This window comes from Cucurbita moschata, unplaced genomic scaffold (assembly GCF_002738365.1).
Source record: "Cucurbita moschata cultivar Rifu unplaced genomic scaffold, Cmos_1.0 Cmo_Scf00076, whole genome shotgun sequence".
NCBI lineage: Eukaryota > Viridiplantae > Streptophyta > Magnoliopsida > Cucurbitales > Cucurbitaceae > Cucurbita > Cucurbita moschata.
The window spans coordinates 647,668-665,173 of NW_019268592.1; the positions used below are offsets into that span (position 1 = coordinate 647,668).

The 17,506-nt window shown below is 33.8% G+C and overlaps 2 protein-coding genes across 2 annotated transcripts; both read left to right on the plus strand.

Moving 5' to 3' along the window:
• The first annotated feature begins 1,746 nt into the window (after positions 1 to 1,746).
• LOC111438508 lies at positions 1,747 to 5,313 on the plus strand. Its single transcript, XM_023076420.1, has 5 exons — positions 1,747 to 1,824; positions 3,285 to 3,539; positions 3,616 to 3,827; positions 3,904 to 4,159; positions 5,032 to 5,313. The coding sequence occupies exons 2-5, from the start codon at positions 3,288 to 3,290 to the stop codon at positions 5,311 to 5,313; spliced, it is 1,002 nt and encodes a 333-aa protein (XP_022932188.1). The 5' UTR covers positions 1,747 to 1,824; positions 3,285 to 3,287.
• A 4,954-nt stretch (positions 5,314 to 10,267) lies between these two features.
• On the plus strand, positions 10,268 to 10,950 carry LOC111438509. Its single transcript, XM_023076421.1, has 3 exons — positions 10,268 to 10,519; positions 10,590 to 10,751; positions 10,867 to 10,950. The coding sequence occupies exons 1-3, from the start codon at positions 10,268 to 10,270 to the stop codon at positions 10,948 to 10,950; spliced, it is 498 nt and encodes a 165-aa protein (XP_022932189.1).
• The last annotated feature ends 6,556 nt before the right edge of the window (positions 10,951 to 17,506 follow it).

Consider the following 17,506-nt stretch of genomic DNA (forward strand, 5'->3'; position numbering starts at 1 on the left):
ATGCTCAATATATAAAAGGAAAAAGAAAACCAAGAGGAGGGGCACACACTTTGGAGAAAAAAATCGGATTAGACAGTAGAGTCTCCGCTGCTGTGAGACCAGAGAAGAATAAAAACCCTAATCCAATTGTTTGATAGCAGAAGGAAGAGAAGACGAAGAAGGATAGATTAGCGCAAAGGGGTGGATGTGAGAGCTAAGGAAAGAGAACTTCCATTGAAGAATGACAACAAAACTGGATAACTCTCTATTTCCTTACTCTCTTTTCTTATTCTATCAATTTTATATGATTAAGACATGGGTTCCTATATTTAATTCAGTTTGCATGGAGAGCTAAACTTTATAGAAGAGGCGAGAGAGTTTTATACGATTTAAATAGGTTGATGGTATGATTTTAGTTTATTAAGGAGTTGTTAATGATTTACATGTGTGTTTAATTAGCTACTTTACATACATAGTTGTTCTCTTATTTGGGAGAAGAGAGAACAATGAAATTCTCTTTACTACTCTCGTTCTATTGCAAGGAGACTTGAAAGGTAATAGAAGGGTTACGAAATTTTTTTTATCCAAAAACCCTGTTAACAGAAATTACAATGATTATGGACATAATCATCATGCACTCAGAAGTGGGCTTGAGAATCTATTAAAAGGAACCAAAGTCTACACAAAACTCAACAACTTATCTATTTAATCTCTCTTTACCGAACCTTAATCATTATAGTTGATTTTCTCATCATTTTCCTGTTATTCGACAGTAGTGACACTCTGTATTAGTTTTGCTTAATTAGTTAAAATCGTCGACACCCATTTGAATGTTACCCAAAAATTCACTCAATTTTCAACGATAAAATTAACAAAAAGATAAGTTTTCGACGGAATCGATAATTTACTTATTTCTTGCTACTTGTGATATATACGAAATTGACTTGAATTGAACTTAGATGAAGAATTTTGAATTCTCCCCCAATTCACTAAAAACTTATCCGATACCAAATTTCCTCAAATTCTCCTTGTCTAGAGCTCAACTTCTTCAAGGCTTCTACAAAGTTCCTCTTTGGACCTTCATAACTAAATAGGAAAGACTTCGTGGGAAGAATTGAATTTCCTTTTCTTCCATCGAATAGGGCTATCAAAACTCGAATTGGGAATATATTTTAGCCATTTTTAGCCTTCAAGAAAACATGTTGGAAATCCATTTATGAATACGTAGGAATTGATTCGAGCTTAATTGGTTGAAACCCAATTTCTTCCTTCTAATTTCTTTTACAATCTTATTTGGACATTACAATCAAGAACAACCAAGAGTTTATATCAAACTCGGTCTACATTTCGGGTCTTTTATGGACATAGAATTAAAGAAACTCTTCCCTACCGAATGACCGGCCAATAAATCCTCGAATTTTCAATTTTCAACTTTTTTTTTTTGGTTTTTTTTTTTTGAAGTATTATACTTATCTAGATAATGATTTATTATTGAATTTAACGTTCTCATTACTTTTCCAATTCTTTTCTTCAATGGGTTGTAATTGAAGTTGTGTTCAAATAATGTACAGCAACTTACCAATCCAATTTCAAAAAGTGTCTTACATGCCGAAAAATAGACTTTCTATTTCCATAGATGGAAAATGCCAACGCAAGTAACCAAAACACTTAACTATGTTAAATTAGCATATATGGCATTGCCTTTTTAGGATTTGCTACTCAGTTCATGATAATGAATGGAGAATATGATATGGGTTATGCCATTCAGGCTATAAAGGAACCAAACCATTGGTTGTCACAACACACAGATCGGCGCTGCCCTTACACGCTCCTCACTTCATCTTGGTGTGTTTCAATTCCCTTCTTTTTAATCTTCTCTCCATTTTCTTCTTGGTTAAGTTTGTGAGTTTCTTGTTTTGATTATAGATTGCTATGTGTCACAATCGCCGTTTTCTTAACCGCGAATTTCATGTTTATGCGGCACTCACTCTTAGCATTGAGTGATCAAGCCGACTTTGGATCGCATAGCTTATGACTGGACAACGTATGCTCGAGCCTTTGGCCTTGATTTGAGAAGAAGGTTTTAGAAAGCGGGTAGAGAAATTTTGGAAGTGAGTTTGAAAGCAAGGTTGAAAGAGAGATTCAAAACGCTGTTATATAGCGTACAAGTAAAAAAAACAACGGTGGCTTACGTAGTATATAACTTTTCTGGTAGGGAGAATTTGACAACTAGTCACGTCTCTCCATAGTACAATCAGAGGCATTTCATATCTATTAGGTATAGATATGATGAAACGTCATACTCTTAGAAAAAACAAGAAGGAAATTATCAACATGAAAGTAGTAAAAGACAGCGATAAAGTAGTACAAGGCGAGAGTTTGAGGCAACACGCCTTAGACAAGCATAACCGTGATAACCCTAAGTTTCCCTATCTTGGTTGAGTGTTTTCTTTCGGTACTCTGCAGCATTTTACATTTTTCAGCAAGTGAAAAGCTACTTTTGTTAAACAATATGAAAAATGATTAAGTAGAGTATAATCATAAACTAAATATGCTATTAAACATGCTATTGTATATAGGAGATTCTGTGTTTACTATTAAACATATTAAACATGCTATTGTTCGAGAAGTTTTCATAGCTTTATTTTTAGTGTTCTCGAGCAAAACTCATACTAATAGAAATATTGTTTCTCACTTATATATTAATGATCTTCTCCTTGATTAAGAGTCCAACAATTCTCAAACAATCCTTCCCACGAACTAAGTACACTATTGAGTCTCCCTTGAAGACTCATTCTTCTCTAGAGCCCTCAAACAAAGTACACATTCAGCCTCGTCTTAAACAATCATACCTAGAGTACCACAGATCTTTACTATGACTACACTTTCAAGGCTCAAAACTTGTCTTTGACACCTAAGTCAATTTGACTAAACTTTTAAGATTCACAATTTTTTGTTCGACATTTGAGAATTTTCTTGACATGACTTATTTAAGATAAGGTCATGCATTTGATACCACTAATAGGAACAACAAACATTCACATTGGTATAAGACTCACAACTTTTTTGTTTAATTTTCTTGACATGACTTATTTAAGATAAGGCCATGGATCTATACCACTAATAGGAACAACGAACGTTCACATGGGTATAATATTATCCACTTTAAGCATAAACTCTCGTAGTTTTGCTTTAGTTTTTCCAAAATCCATGTCAATGAAAATAGCCTCATTTATTTGTATATCCATCATCATTCCTTAATTAATCAGGACTCCCACCATCATCAATTTTTTTTTTTTCCTCAGACAATGATTACACCAATAGTTGTAGCTTTTGCAGTCGGTTTAGTTGGATGGGTTTATCAAGCACTGAAACCGCCACCTCCAAAGATATGTGGATCACCAAATGGTCCTCCACTGACTTCGCGTAGAGTCAAACTCAATGATGGAAGACATTTGGCCTACAGAGAGTTCGGAGTTCCTAAGGAAAAGGCTCAACACAAGATCATTCTTTCTCATGGCTATTATGACTCCCGACATATGTACTTAGCTGCTTCTCAAGTACGACATTGTTCTTCTTCTTCTTCAACTTTCATTCTTTTTTACAAAAATTGTATTCAATCATGTTGTGTTATAGGAACTTATGGAGGAGCTCAACGCATGCATAATATTATACGATCGAGCTGGTTACGGAGAGAGCGATCCATATCCATCACGCTCCGCACAGACCGAAGCATTTGATATTGAAGAATTAGCCGATAAATTAGAGCTCGACAGCAAATTTTACGTAATCGGATTTTCATTGGGAGCGTACCCAATTTGGAGCTGTCTAAAATACATTCCACACAGGTATTTTAATATGTTGTTTTCAAAAGGATCATGAATTATTGTTTTTGGGTGAGCTAATTGGTTATATAATTTACAGACTCGTAGGAGCTTGCCTGGTAGTTCCTTTCGTGAATTATTGGTGGCCTTCCATTCCATCGGCTCTAGCAAAACAGTCATTTAGGAAGCTTCCTCTATTATTCCAGTTCACATATGGAATTGCGCATTACACACCTTGGATATACTATTGGTGGACCAAGCAGAAATGGTTCCCATCAATGTTCCGAGAAGGCATGTTCATTGATTACGATTTAGAGTTGTTAAAGAAAATAATAGACACTCAAAATAACAATCAGGTAATTCTCGCATTTTTTCTTTTGGTTTCAAAAGAAGCCGTTGTTCTTGCTAATATGAACCTAATTAAGAATTCGTGGCTTTCCTTTTGGTTTCCCCATAATGGTATGATATTGTCCACTTTTAGCATAAGCTCTCGTGGCTTTCCTTTTGGTTTCCCCAAAATACCTCATACCAATGGAGATGTATTATTTACTTATAAATCCATGATCAACCCCTTCATTAGCCGATGTGGGACTCATCTCCCAATGATTCTCAACAATCCTCCCCTCGAACAAAGAACACCATAGAGCCTTCCTAGAGGCCTATGGAGCCCTCGAATAACTTCTCCTTAATTGAGGTTCGACTTCTTCTTTGGAACCCTCGAACAAAATACACCCTTTGTTCGACACTTTAGTCACTTTTGACTTCACATTCAAGGTTCACAACTTCTTTGTTCGACATTTGAGGATTCTATTGACATGACTAAGTTAAGTACATGGCTCTGATACCACGTTAGGAATCATGATTTTTCATAATGGTATGATATTGTCCACTTTGATCATAAGCTCTCTTGGTTTTGCTTTTGGTGTTTCCTAAACACCTCATGTCAATGGACTTTACTTCTAAACTCATGATCAACTCCTTAATTAGCCGATGTGGGACTACTCTCCCAACGATCCTCATCATCAATGTCACTACCCTTCTACGCATCATTTACTAAAATAGTGACCTCATTATTACATATTCTAACAAAGCTATCCATCAAAGCTATCGTTAACTATTCGTCATTAGCCGTAAGACATATTCTCAAAAAGGCTTTTTTGATGGAGAACATATGTTTAAGCTAGTTCATATTTGTATGTTCTAACATTTGGGGTGCAACCATTTTCAGGAAGTAACACAACAAGGTGAATATGAATCTCTTCACCGAGATGTTCTGGTTGCTTATGCAAACTGGGAGTTCGATCCCATGGAATTGACCAATCAATTCAAGGAAGGGTCGGTTCATTTATGGCAAGGTAGTGCCGACCGTGTCATCTGCAATGAACTTAATCATTATGTAGTACAGAAACTTCCATGGATTCGGTATCATGAAGTTCCTAATGTTGGCCATTTATTTGTCTATGACCCTGAAAACTTTGAAGCCATAATGAGGTCACTTCTAGCTAGATAAATTTCTTAGGTTAATGTAACGACTTCCATATCTAGATGTATTTCTCCTTATATTCCTCTCAAACTAGATGAATAAAATTGGAAAATACAACTTGGCATGGATGTGGCCAATTTCGAACGTAGAGTTTGATCCTTCTAGGCAGCTATATTTTGGACGAATTAGCCCTCGACCCTTTCATCATATATGTTTAATTTATTTCCCTAAGGCTAATAGACACCTTAATTTTGAAAAATATGGTCGATAAACAAGAATTTGAGTTTGAGTTTGATCCCAAAACTTACGTGATACTAAATTTTTCAATTAGGCATGTTATTACAAGAACGTATCCTAACCATATCGTCCTATCAATCTATCATAATCATACTCTTTTTTATACGTAACATAACCATATCATTATATCAATCATATCTTAGTCATATCATTATATTACGTTTATCGCATCCTTATCGTATCCTATCTCAAACATACCATAGAACACATTATAACGTAAGAGTTATCATATCATTCACATATTATAATGCATACACAACGTATCATAGTTATATCGATTCATAAACAATTCACACATTAAATTTATGACACATGCAAAACCACAAAGCATACGTTAGCATCAAATATAAGTATGTCGATGGTAATATCACTTACCTGATTAGCTTACATTGTTGTCACAAATTTATCCTTATTGAAAGTTTGATTCTGTCCATTGTAATCTAAGTCAATCTATGTGAGCCCATGACATCAGTTTGAAGTTCAAACTTGTACAAAATTATTTCTCTAATTTACGTTGGTCCATGTGTTATACTTAATGAGAACGATAGAGTATTTGAATTAATTATGTCTTGAAATGTTTATACATATATGTTTGTTATAGTATTATTTTCATCCAAACCATTTAATACATTTTTTATCATTTTCTATATATTTTCTTCTCTCTTATTGTGTATTTCTTTTTTTTTTCTTTTAATTAGAATCACAATGTAACCCTTTTATCTATGTTTGTTTCCTTCTCATAATTTTTATACAATTTCATACAAAATTCTTTTCATTTGATCCCTAATCTAAAATTAACCGATTAGCCTTATCTTCTTAAATGACATATCTCCTTCCACCTTAAACCTTTTTTTATTTGTTTTTTTAAGGATTTTAGGAAAGGAGTGGTGAGATGAAAGGAATGAGGCCTTCCAATTTTTTTTTAATTATTATTATAATTTATTTTTATTTTTATTTTTACAGTGGTTACATAGGACACCTTACCTTGGTGAGGAAAAATATAGGATCAAGTTGTTTTAAATATGGGGCAGTCTAGTATTACTACCCTAGATTTCTATTTATCTAGAGTGGCTACCGTCATCCTAACATAATTATTTTGTGTGGAAATAAGTGTTTAAACTTTATAATAAAACATAAACTTATCTTAAAACACTTTTATGGACTGACGCATTCGAAAACATTTTTAAAACAACACAACGAAATAGTAAATGAAATAAATAAACGTTAAAATTAAAACACTCTATTCTAACCTAAGTCTTAAGAAATTAAGTACAACTACCATATGTATATGTCACGGTCTCCTAGGTTGAAGATGCCACTGTCAGCCGTATAGGGGAGTCTTGCTTTTACCTAAAAATAAGAGTAACACATGACTTGAACATTTTAAGAAATACTTAGTGACCCCTATTGGAGTTAATTGCAAGGACATACAAATCATGAATGAGCTATCGCATCAACCTATTTTCCTACTACGGCTATCATAAGTCAGCAATTGGATGTGTATTTAATTTACTACACATGGTCCACAAGTGCGAGTATGAACCCACTAGTCAATTCGCACACCTCCTAGGCCCCTTTCTGGTCGAGCGAGGATTCTCTAGTAGCTGTTGATGCCGAAAATCCATTAGAAGTAGAGGCCGTCATGACAGCATTATGGAAAACATAATGATCATTTCCTAGCCTCGTAGCATACGCGTTCGTACTATCGTAAAAGAGGAAGGGGCATCCTTCGATGCATGAACACACAATAATGCATGAGGTCCCAACATTTTTTCTTTTTCATTATCATGTATCACAACCCCTCTTACATTTTCCTTCATATCTTATCATTTATTATATCATTTTTATCGTATCTTCAAGGCGTATATTAGAGTTGTATCCCATGCTAATTCGTCATTTTGCGTGCCAATCATATCATATATCATTCATGTCAATCATATCATATATTATGCATATAATATCATATATCATAACAGTAATATAGCATAACTTAAGCATGTCTTCGAACATATCATATCTTAACATATCATATCGTAACCATATCAATTCATCACATACAACATAATATTCATATACACATATCATATCATAATAATTTACATATATGAGTATATGACACGTGCCAAGCCACGGGCACGTTTCATCATTCAGCATACAATTATAACCAAACTTATGGTAGGGATACTTACTTGGTTGGCTTCGGCCGAAGCTACTACGATGTTTTGATGCTAGCTTCTATCTAAAATTTAATTCCACAACGGTAGATTGACATTCTACTATGTGAATTAGCTCACTTGATATAATATAAACTAACTAAACCTAATAAAATGCTAACCTAGAGTTGTTAGACAATGTATTCTCTGACTGGGTTCGAACCATTGAAATGAGATGATAAAATAAAGTGAGGGACCTCCCTTTTATACACAGACCAACCCTCTCTACTTTAAGTAATATGGGACAAAATTTTCATTTTCCTATTTTGTTTTCTATTTTTTTTCTATTTGTTTGTTTTTGTTATTACATTTACGGTGACTTAGGACATAAGACAGATTTGAATAGAATGGTACGGGTTTTACATTTTTAGGAACTAGCCTACTTTATCTGGTTCTTAACCGTAAAGAAACATTATAAATCCATAATGAATGAGTGTCATGAAAAATATAATGTCAGTTGGAATTCTTCACAACTATGAATTTTTACACAAGGTTCATTAGGGTCATTCATAATAGCATAAATAAGCTTCCTATAAAATTTTATGTCGAAATATTATTGACATAGTAGGGATATTTTGGCTTTTTCTACCCAAGTTTAAATCTATGCCTTTAAACATACTCTAATGATTTTAAAAGGAAGTGAAGTCATCCATAATCTTATAAATAGGGCTCATATAAATTTTTAGTAATTTGGAGTCCATCTTAGTCATGAACATACGGGCATCATTGAAGCATTTGGATAATTTTTCCCTCTTTTTTGGTTTAAGGCTTAGATATGCTCCTATGTACGTAAAACTTTGCATACACCCTTATTTATGGTATTAGGCCTCCATTAAAATTTCATATTCAGGAAATGGCATTTAGTGGGTTAATTTTATAACTTGTGATTCTCGAGAAAAATATTATGTTTAGGTTCTTAATTCGTGGTCCTTGGGCTAATCCTTACATTTTTACTTGATTTTGCGTTATCTTTAAGTTTCTAGGGTAGTACCAAAAGCACCTTACAAGTAAATCGAGTGGGTTGATTCATTCGGTATTTTGGAGGGTTTCTCGGAACGTTAGAGTTGCTGTTTCCGGAGGAAGAACGGAGTAGAAGTAAGGTTGTCGACGTTGGGATCACTGTGTGCTCGTCGAAAATCGGTGTCGAAGACGCTGCATGACCGTAAAACATTACAATCAAGAACAACCAAACATTTATGTCAAACTTGGTCTATATTTTCGGTTTTATGTGGACGTAGAATTAAACAACTCTTCTTGAGGGATCGCTCTAATGACCAACCAATGAAACCCCTCGAATTTTCAACTGTTTTGTTTTTTTTTGAAATATTACACTTATCTTGAATGATTTATTATTGAATTCAATGCTCTCATTACATTTCCAATTCTTAGGTCGTAATTGAAGGTCATGTTGAAATATATGTACAAATCACATACCAATCCAATTTAAAAAAACGTGTTACCTGCATAATAAATGTTGTTTTCCCTTACCATAAATGGTAAACGCCAACGCAAATAATGAAAACAACATTTAGAGGAAAGAAATACGTAAATTGTTTGCATAAATACGTAACTAATGGCTTAAATACTTTTAGTATATACTTTACTCTCTTATATTGGCATACATGGAATTGCCTTTATTAGGATTTGCTATTGAGTTCTTGATAATGAATGGAGAATATGATATGGGTTATGCCATTCAGGCTATAAAGGAACCAAACCATTGGTTGTCACTCCACAGAGATCCGCGCTGACCTTCCACGTTCCTCACTTCGTTCTGGTGCGTTTCAATTCCCTCCTTTTATTCCTTTTTAATCTTATTCATTTTCTTCTTTTGATTATTTAAGTTTTCTGAGTTATGGGACGTTGTTATAAACATTTGATAGTTGATAGAGATAGTGTTTCTTATTTATATACTAATGAACTTCTCCTTAATTAATCAATGTTGGACTTGAATGATTCTCAAACAATCCTCTTCTCGAAGAAAATATTGAAGACACGTTCTTCTCTAAAGTCCTCGAACAAAGTACACATCTCCTCTTAACCAATAATATCTATTTGTTTGACATTATTTAGACAACTCTTCTTACCTAGAGTACAGTACCACGAATCTTTACTATTACTATACTTTTGAGAATCAAAACTTATTTGTTTGACACCTGAGTCAATGTGACTACACTTTCAAAACTCACAACTTTTTTGTTCAACAATTGATGATTTTCTTAACTTGACTAATTGAACACAAGAGAATGGATCTAATACCACTAATTAGAACGATGAACCTCCACATTGATATGATATTACCCACTTTAAGTATAAGCTCTCATCGTACTTTTGCTTTTGGTTCCCTTAGAAATTCATGTCAATGGAGATAGCAATCTTTCCTTGTATATTTATGATCTTCTTCTTAATTAGCTAACGTACGACTCTAACAATCTTGAATGTATTTATTTATTTATTTTTTTGTAAGACAGATGATCATACCAATAGTAGTAGCATTTGCAGCCGGTTTAGTTGGATCGGTTTATCAAGCACTGAAACCGCCACCTCCAAAAATATGTGGATCACAAAATGGTCCTCCACTGACTTTGGGTAGAGTCAAACTCAATGATGGAAGACATTTGGCCCACAGAGAATTCGGAGTTCCTAAGGAAAAGGCTCAACACAAGATCATTCTTTCTCATGGCTATAATGACTCCCGACATATGCACTTAGCTGCTTCTCAAGTACCACATTGTTCTTCATCTTCTTCAACTTTCATTCTTTTTTTTAAAAGTTGTATTCAATCTGTTTTAGGAACTTATGGAGAAGCACAACGCATGCATAATATTACATGACCGAGCTGGTTACGGAGAGAGTGATCCATATCCATCACGCTCGACAAAGATTGAAGCACTTGACATCGAAGAATTAACTGATAAATTGGAGCTTGGCAAATTTTACATGTTCATTGGGAGCGTACCCGATTTGGATCTATCTGAAATACATTTCACATAGGTATTTTAATTTGATGTTTTCAAAATGATCATGAATTATTGTTTTTGGGTGAGCTAATTGATTATATAATTTACAGACTCCTAGGAGCTTTCCTGATAGTTCCTTTCGTGAATTATTGGTGGCCTTCCATTCCACCGACTTTAGCAAAACAGTCATTTAGGAAGCTTCCTCTATTATTTCAGTTCACCTTTGGAATGCGCATTACACACCTTGGATATACTATTGGTGGACCAACAGAAATAGTTCCCATCAATGTTGAGCGAAGGCATGTTCATTGATTACGATTTAGAGTTGTTAAACAAGATAATAGACACTCTAGATAACTGTCCGATAATTCTCGTGATTTTGCTTTTGGTTTCAAAAGAAGCCGTTGTTCCTGCTAATATGAACCTAATTAGGAACTACGACTCTCCATAATGATATTATATTGTTCACTTTGAGCATAGCTTTCATGGCTTTGCTTTTGGTTTCCCTAAACCCTAAACCCTAAATCCTAAATGGTCATAACAATGGAGATGTTCCTAGTAAACTCATGATCAACCCCTTAATTAGCTGATGTGGGACTCCACACCCAAACGGTCCTCAACAATCCTCCCCTCAAACAATGTACACCATAAAGCCTCCCTGAGCCCTATGGAGTTCTCGAACAACCTCCCCTTAATCGAGTTTCGAATAAAGTACACCCTTTATTGGACACTTTAGTCACTCTTGACTACACATCGAGACCCACAAATTCTTTGTTCAACATTTAAGTATTCTAGTGATATGGCTAAGTGAGTGGCATGTCCCTGATACCATGTTACGAACCACGACTATCCACAATGGTATGATATTATCCACTTTGAGCATAATCTCTCATGGCTTTGCATTTGGTTTCCATAAAGGACCTCGTACCAATGGAGATGTATTTTTTACTTATAAATTCATGATCAATAGCTTAATTAACCGACGTGGGACTCCTCTCCCAATGATCCTCAACATCAATGTCATCAACATCAATGTCTCTAGCCTTCTCCCCCATCATTTACTAAAAACCACCCATAAAAGCTATTAAAAACCACCCATAAAAACTATTGTTAACTATCCATCATTAGCGGAAGGCGTATTTTGAAAGGCAGGGGAACATATGTTTAAGCTAGTTGGTTTGCCAAAGCTGTAATATTTGTATGTTCTGACATTTCTTTTGCAACCAATTCCAGGATGAAATAACATGACAAGGTGAATATGAATCTCTTCACCAAGATGTTCTGGCTGCTTTTGGAAAGTGGGAGTTCGGTCCCATGGAATTGACCACTCAATTCAAGGAAGGGTGTGCTCATATATGGCAAGGTAGTGTAGACCGTGTCCTTCCCAATGAATTTAATCATTATATAGTACTGAAACTTTCATGGATTCGGTATCATGAGGTTTTTAATATTGACTATTTATGTAACACCCGCTTATCGTCAACGATTAACAGGAGTTAACATCGACAATAATTAAGAGACTCTGATATCCAATCATAAAATTTCAAGTATTTCAAAAAAAACATCCAGTAAAATATTTTAAAAAAAAACAGTACTTTTAAAAAACTTAAAACGACTAAGGTAAATTCTTGACAACGGAAACATAATAACAGACCCAGACATGGATTCCCAGTAGTCTCTAGCCCGCTGGTCTCGTCCTCGGCTGGCCTGCAGCATCTACATCTGGAAAGAAAAGTTATAATAATTCTGATGAGTAATTAGATTACTCAGTAAGTAGCTAGCTTATCATTCACGGGTTCATAACTAATCTTTCCAGGTGTTTTTACGTTTTATTCATCACTGACTCCTAGTTCTCTTACTAGGGTCATCTATTCGTTAATGAGGTATCTCAGCTACCTCCAGCTAGGTTACTGACTCTCCTTCGATATGCTTACTTAGAATTTTCGGACTCGTATGTAAGACTCGCTCTCGGTCAAATACGGCCCGTCTACTAATTGCTCTGGTGGCCTGTTTATCTCATATACCAACGGTCAGGAGTACTCATGCTCCCTGACTTAGCACACAGCGCGTTGGCCAGGAACTCCGCGGGAATTAGTAGATTATCATACTCATATAAATAAGCCATAGCTCAACCACCAATAAGCATATCTAGAGTCATAACCTTTCCATTAACATGCATAACATACTCACAGTTACTGCATGCTTCCATACATGTATCATGATCAACACATAGAACATTCTGACAATCATTTATATTATGCTTACATCACAGGCAAGCAGTCACAATATACAATAAACACTTAATATCATCAAAGCTCATCATAACATATTAAGCTCTTAATCAGGTAAACAACATACTCACATGTTGTAAAACAAGTTAAGAACTAGTTCAAAGATCGATACGCTACTTACTTGGTTGCGAACTCCTTTTCCCCCTTGAATGTACGTTTAATAGTATTTCAACACAATTCCTTCCTATTAGACCTATATTTTATCAATTCTAACATAAGTATAGACCAATTTTGATAGGATAGGTCAAAAGGAGTCGAACGGGACAAACCGGGAGCAAAAATACCTTCGCACGCGCCCTCACGTGCCAACACAAGGTCAATGTTAGTTTTCTCATGCGCCTGATCCTCGCACAGTCGCACTTCCACTCGCGGCCTCCCACGCGCCTCGCGTGTCCTTCACGCGCTCGTCTTCAACCTCTCCTCCCTGCAATTTTTTCCAATCTTTTTCCTTAATACCCGTTGTGTCCCGAAGCAAAAATTTCATCTCTACAGCTCGAATTTCTTGCTGATTTCTTCTACAACTTTATAGATCTCCTAACTACGGTTCTAACAAGCCTTATTTCGTAATTTATTATGCAGTATGAATCAAGATATCGAGATTTAAAGGTTCGGTGATGTGGGTTTTTCGTTACCTTCGAATTACCGTCCGATTCAGCTCGTGGCTGTATCCCCTTCCTCAAACGATTCCTCAGCAACAACCCCTCTTCCTTTACCCTCGATTGATGTCCAATTTTAAGCAACCAAAACTCGAATTCTCAGAAAGTTTCCTCCTCTGTTTTCTGGGTTTTTCGCGAATCACAAATCTTCGTTTTTCTTCCTTTTTAAAGCTTAATCCAGCTCTAATACGCTTCCACATCCCCTAATCATCCACTCATCCATCCCACGCCTCCAGTCTACGCGTCCGCCGCCCCTCATCCTCCTTTACAGCAGCTGCTTGACGCAGCTGCTTCGTTTTCGTCGTTTTTTTTTTTTAATTAATTAATTAATTTATTTATTTATTTTATTATTATTATTATTATTATTATTATTATTATTATTATTATTATTATTATTATTATTATTATTATTATTATTATTATTATTATTATTATTATTATTATTATTATTATTATTATTATTATTATTATTATTATTATTATTATTATTATTATTTTATTATTATTATTATTATTATTATTATTATTATTATTATTATTATTATTATTATTATTATTATTATTATTATTATTATTATTATTATTATTATTATTATTATTATTATTATTATTATTATTTATTATTATTATTATTATTATTATTATTATTATATTATTATTATTATTATTATTATTATTATTATTATTATTATTATTATTATTATTATTATTATTATTATTATTATTATTATTATTATTATTATTATTATTATTATTATTATTATTATTATTATTATTATTATTATTATTATTATTATTATTATTATCATCAAACACACAACCCATACATACAAAATACATATTAGCATTATTTTAGGTTGTTACAATTTATTAGTTCATGACCATGAAAACTTTGAAGCCACAATGATGTCACTTCTAAGTTGATAAGTTTATTTGTTTTGCTGTCATTTATTGTTGTGGCAAAGAAGTGTAAAATGTACTCGATCAGTTTCAATACTAAGGACCTACGTATCATGAATATATTTCTCTTTATATTAATCTCAAACTAGAGGAATAAACTTGGAAGGACGACTTGGCATGGACACGGCCAATTTCTAGATTTCCACCTTCGTTCGGGAACTCAACTCAAAATGCAGAGTTTGATCCTTCTGGGCAGCTTTATTTCGAATGAATTAGCACTCGACCCTTTTATCTTATATGATTAATTTGTTTTCCTATGACTAATAGAAATCTTAATTTTGAATAATAATTGCGATAAACAAGAGTTTTTGTTTGATCGCAAAACTTACCTGGTACTGATTTTTTCCAATTAGGCATGTTCTTGGGGTCAAATCTTCTTCGTAGTTTTCCCTTGGGGTAAAAATTGATTGGAATGAGTCTCACATGATGAATTTTCCCATAGCCTCGAATTTACTTTTTTTTCTAGTTTCTTCGAGCTTCTTTAATGGCGAAAGAAATGAAAAACAAGATTGGGATGTTTGCAGCACTTCTTTTAATCATCGAACTTGTGGGTAATCTTATTTAAAAGGTGTGAGATAAAATTTGGAGGGAATGGTGAGCTATAGCTCTCGAATTGAATTGAACTCGAGAACTCAATATCCAGAAATGAAAAGCTTGTAACTCTCCATTGAATGCTTGATATTGCTTGCTTCTTGCTCCAAACGATTGCCCATAGTTCATAATTTATAGACGAAGGATCACCGCCTTTGAAATGTCTAGAACACATCATGATTTTATGTTTAAAGATTTTTCATTGGAAAATTTATTTCGATCAGGACATTCCTGACCTATGAAAATTTCAAATATTGAAATCAGATCCACCTAATAGATTTCAAGGTATGAGATAGATTATGTGCAGAATAGAGGATCGAATTTGGTTAACAAGGGCAATCGTAATTCCTTGAATCTTTAGGGGCATTTTGGTAATTTGCCATTTTAATAATATTATTTATTTATTTATTTGTCACTTTTCCCTCCTCAAGCACCTCGAGATTGTTTCTTTATAATAAATTAAAAATCTGACAAGTTGTTTAAAAATTAGAAAATTATCCATTTCCCCATATTTTCCAACATTTCTTTATTATTTTCATTTAAAACCTGGTACAACTCATTAGAACTATATTTGTCCTTTTTGGAGACCTTGTTATCCTCCGATATTACATATTTGCTCTAACAATTTTGGCAAAAAAATTTATTGGAGATCACAAGCAAATTTTAAGTTCGAATAAGCACGACACACATATTATTGACAACCTAATAGAAAAGTTGCGTGGATGACTAATTCCTTTTCAATCCTAATGGAAAGAAAGAAATAACTGAGGTGGCGGCTACCGTAGCTAAAAATAAGAGAGGAAGAAAAAAGAAGCACCCTAATTCAGTAGATAACGACAGTAGAAGGAAAAATGGACGAAGAAAGATAGCTTAAGACAATGATAGAGATGAGAGAGCTCAAATGAAGGGAGCTTTATGAGTGATTATTCTCTAATCCCTTACTCTATTTTCTTATTCTACTAATTTTGTATGATTAAAATGTTTATTCGTCTTTGTAAATCAGTGTGCATGGAGAGCTAAAACTTATAGGAGAGATGAGAGAGTTTTATGTAGTTAATGCATGTTGACCGTGTGGTTTTAGTCTATTAAAGTGTTGTTATTAGTAATCTACATGTTTGCTTAGTTGGTGACTTTGCCTACATAGTTATTTTATTATTCGAAAGAAGAGGGAGAGGAAGGAAATACTCTAATTCTATGGTAAGGATACTCGAAGATAATCGAAGGTTAAAGAATAATTGTTCGTTAATAGAAATTACAAAATTAATACGGAAGTAATCACCTTCGATAATTGTAGAAGTGGGCTTGGAAATTTGTAAAAATGAGTTAAAGTTCACCCCAAAGTGTAACCACCTATCTATTTAAGCTATTTTAGCTGAAACTTCCTTGTTATTATTGATTTTATCGTTGAATGTGGACCAGGGTTTCAATTCTCGTACTTGGAGTATCCAAAATGCTAGAATTTTCTAGGACCTCAGAGAGCCTATTTTATGGAGCAAAAAAGAAATTGATGAGTACCCATATAAAGATGAGTTAAAAAAAAAAAAAAAAAAAACACTAAGGTGGTCTGGTTTGGGTGATGTGCGTAGTTTAAGGGAACTAGCCACGTCATCATCTTGAACCTCTAATGGGGAAATGATAATTTTGTAACCTCCATGCCACTTGAAAAGTTGTAAAGGTAGATACAAAGAAGAGGAAAGGATGAACCTTGTGTACTGTAGTGTGAACGGTTGTAATGACCTATTTTTTTTCGAAACATTCAATCACGGAACGATATAATTACAAAAGGATTAAAAGATGGGAAAATTTTATCTTTTAATAAAGAAATAAAACACATTAAAAGTAAATACATTAAAACAAAACAAGTTAAATATACATGTGCAAAAAAAACTACAAGATTGGGTGAATGGGTCCCCTCCATAGTCGCACGACCCAACATAATCCTACCATGACCAGCTGTTACTGTCCACCTGAAAAATAAAATATAGCAATAGTGAGTATTAAAAGAACGTATCCTAGTCATATTGTTACAAGAACGTATCCTAACTATATCGTTCTATCGATCTATCGTAATCATATATTTTTTTTATACATAACAGAACCATATCGTTATATCACTCATATCTTAGTCATATCATTATATAATGTTTATTGCATCCTTCTCGTATCCTATATCAAACATATCATTGAACACATTATAACCTAAAACTTATCATATCATTCACATATCATAATACATACATAACATATCATAG

What these genes read in the sequence shown, in the direction of transcription:
- LOC111438508 (XM_023076420.1), top strand. Translation starts at nt 3,288, where the DNA reads ATGATTACACCAATAGTTGTAGCTTTTGCAGTCGGTTTAGTTGGATGG. An exon ending in TGTACTTAGCTGCTTCTCAA is followed by an intron (nt 3,540 to 3,615) that starts GTACGACATTGT and finishes GTTGTGTTATAG; the next exon opens with GAACTTATGGAGGAGCTCAA. An exon ending in ACACTCAAAATAACAATCAG is followed by an intron (nt 4,160 to 5,031) that starts GTAATTCTCGCA and finishes AACCATTTTCAG; the next exon opens with GAAGTAACACAACAAGGTGA.
- LOC111438509 (XM_023076421.1), top strand. Translation starts at nt 10,268, where the DNA reads ATGATCATACCAATAGTAGTAGCATTTGCAGCCGGTTTAGTTGGATCG. An exon ending in TGCACTTAGCTGCTTCTCAA is followed by an intron (nt 10,520 to 10,589) that starts GTACCACATTGT and finishes AATCTGTTTTAG; the next exon opens with GAACTTATGGAGAAGCACAA. An exon ending in TTTACATGTTCATTGGGAGC is followed by an intron (nt 10,752 to 10,866) that starts GTACCCGATTTG and finishes TATAATTTACAG; the next exon opens with ACTCCTAGGAGCTTTCCTGA.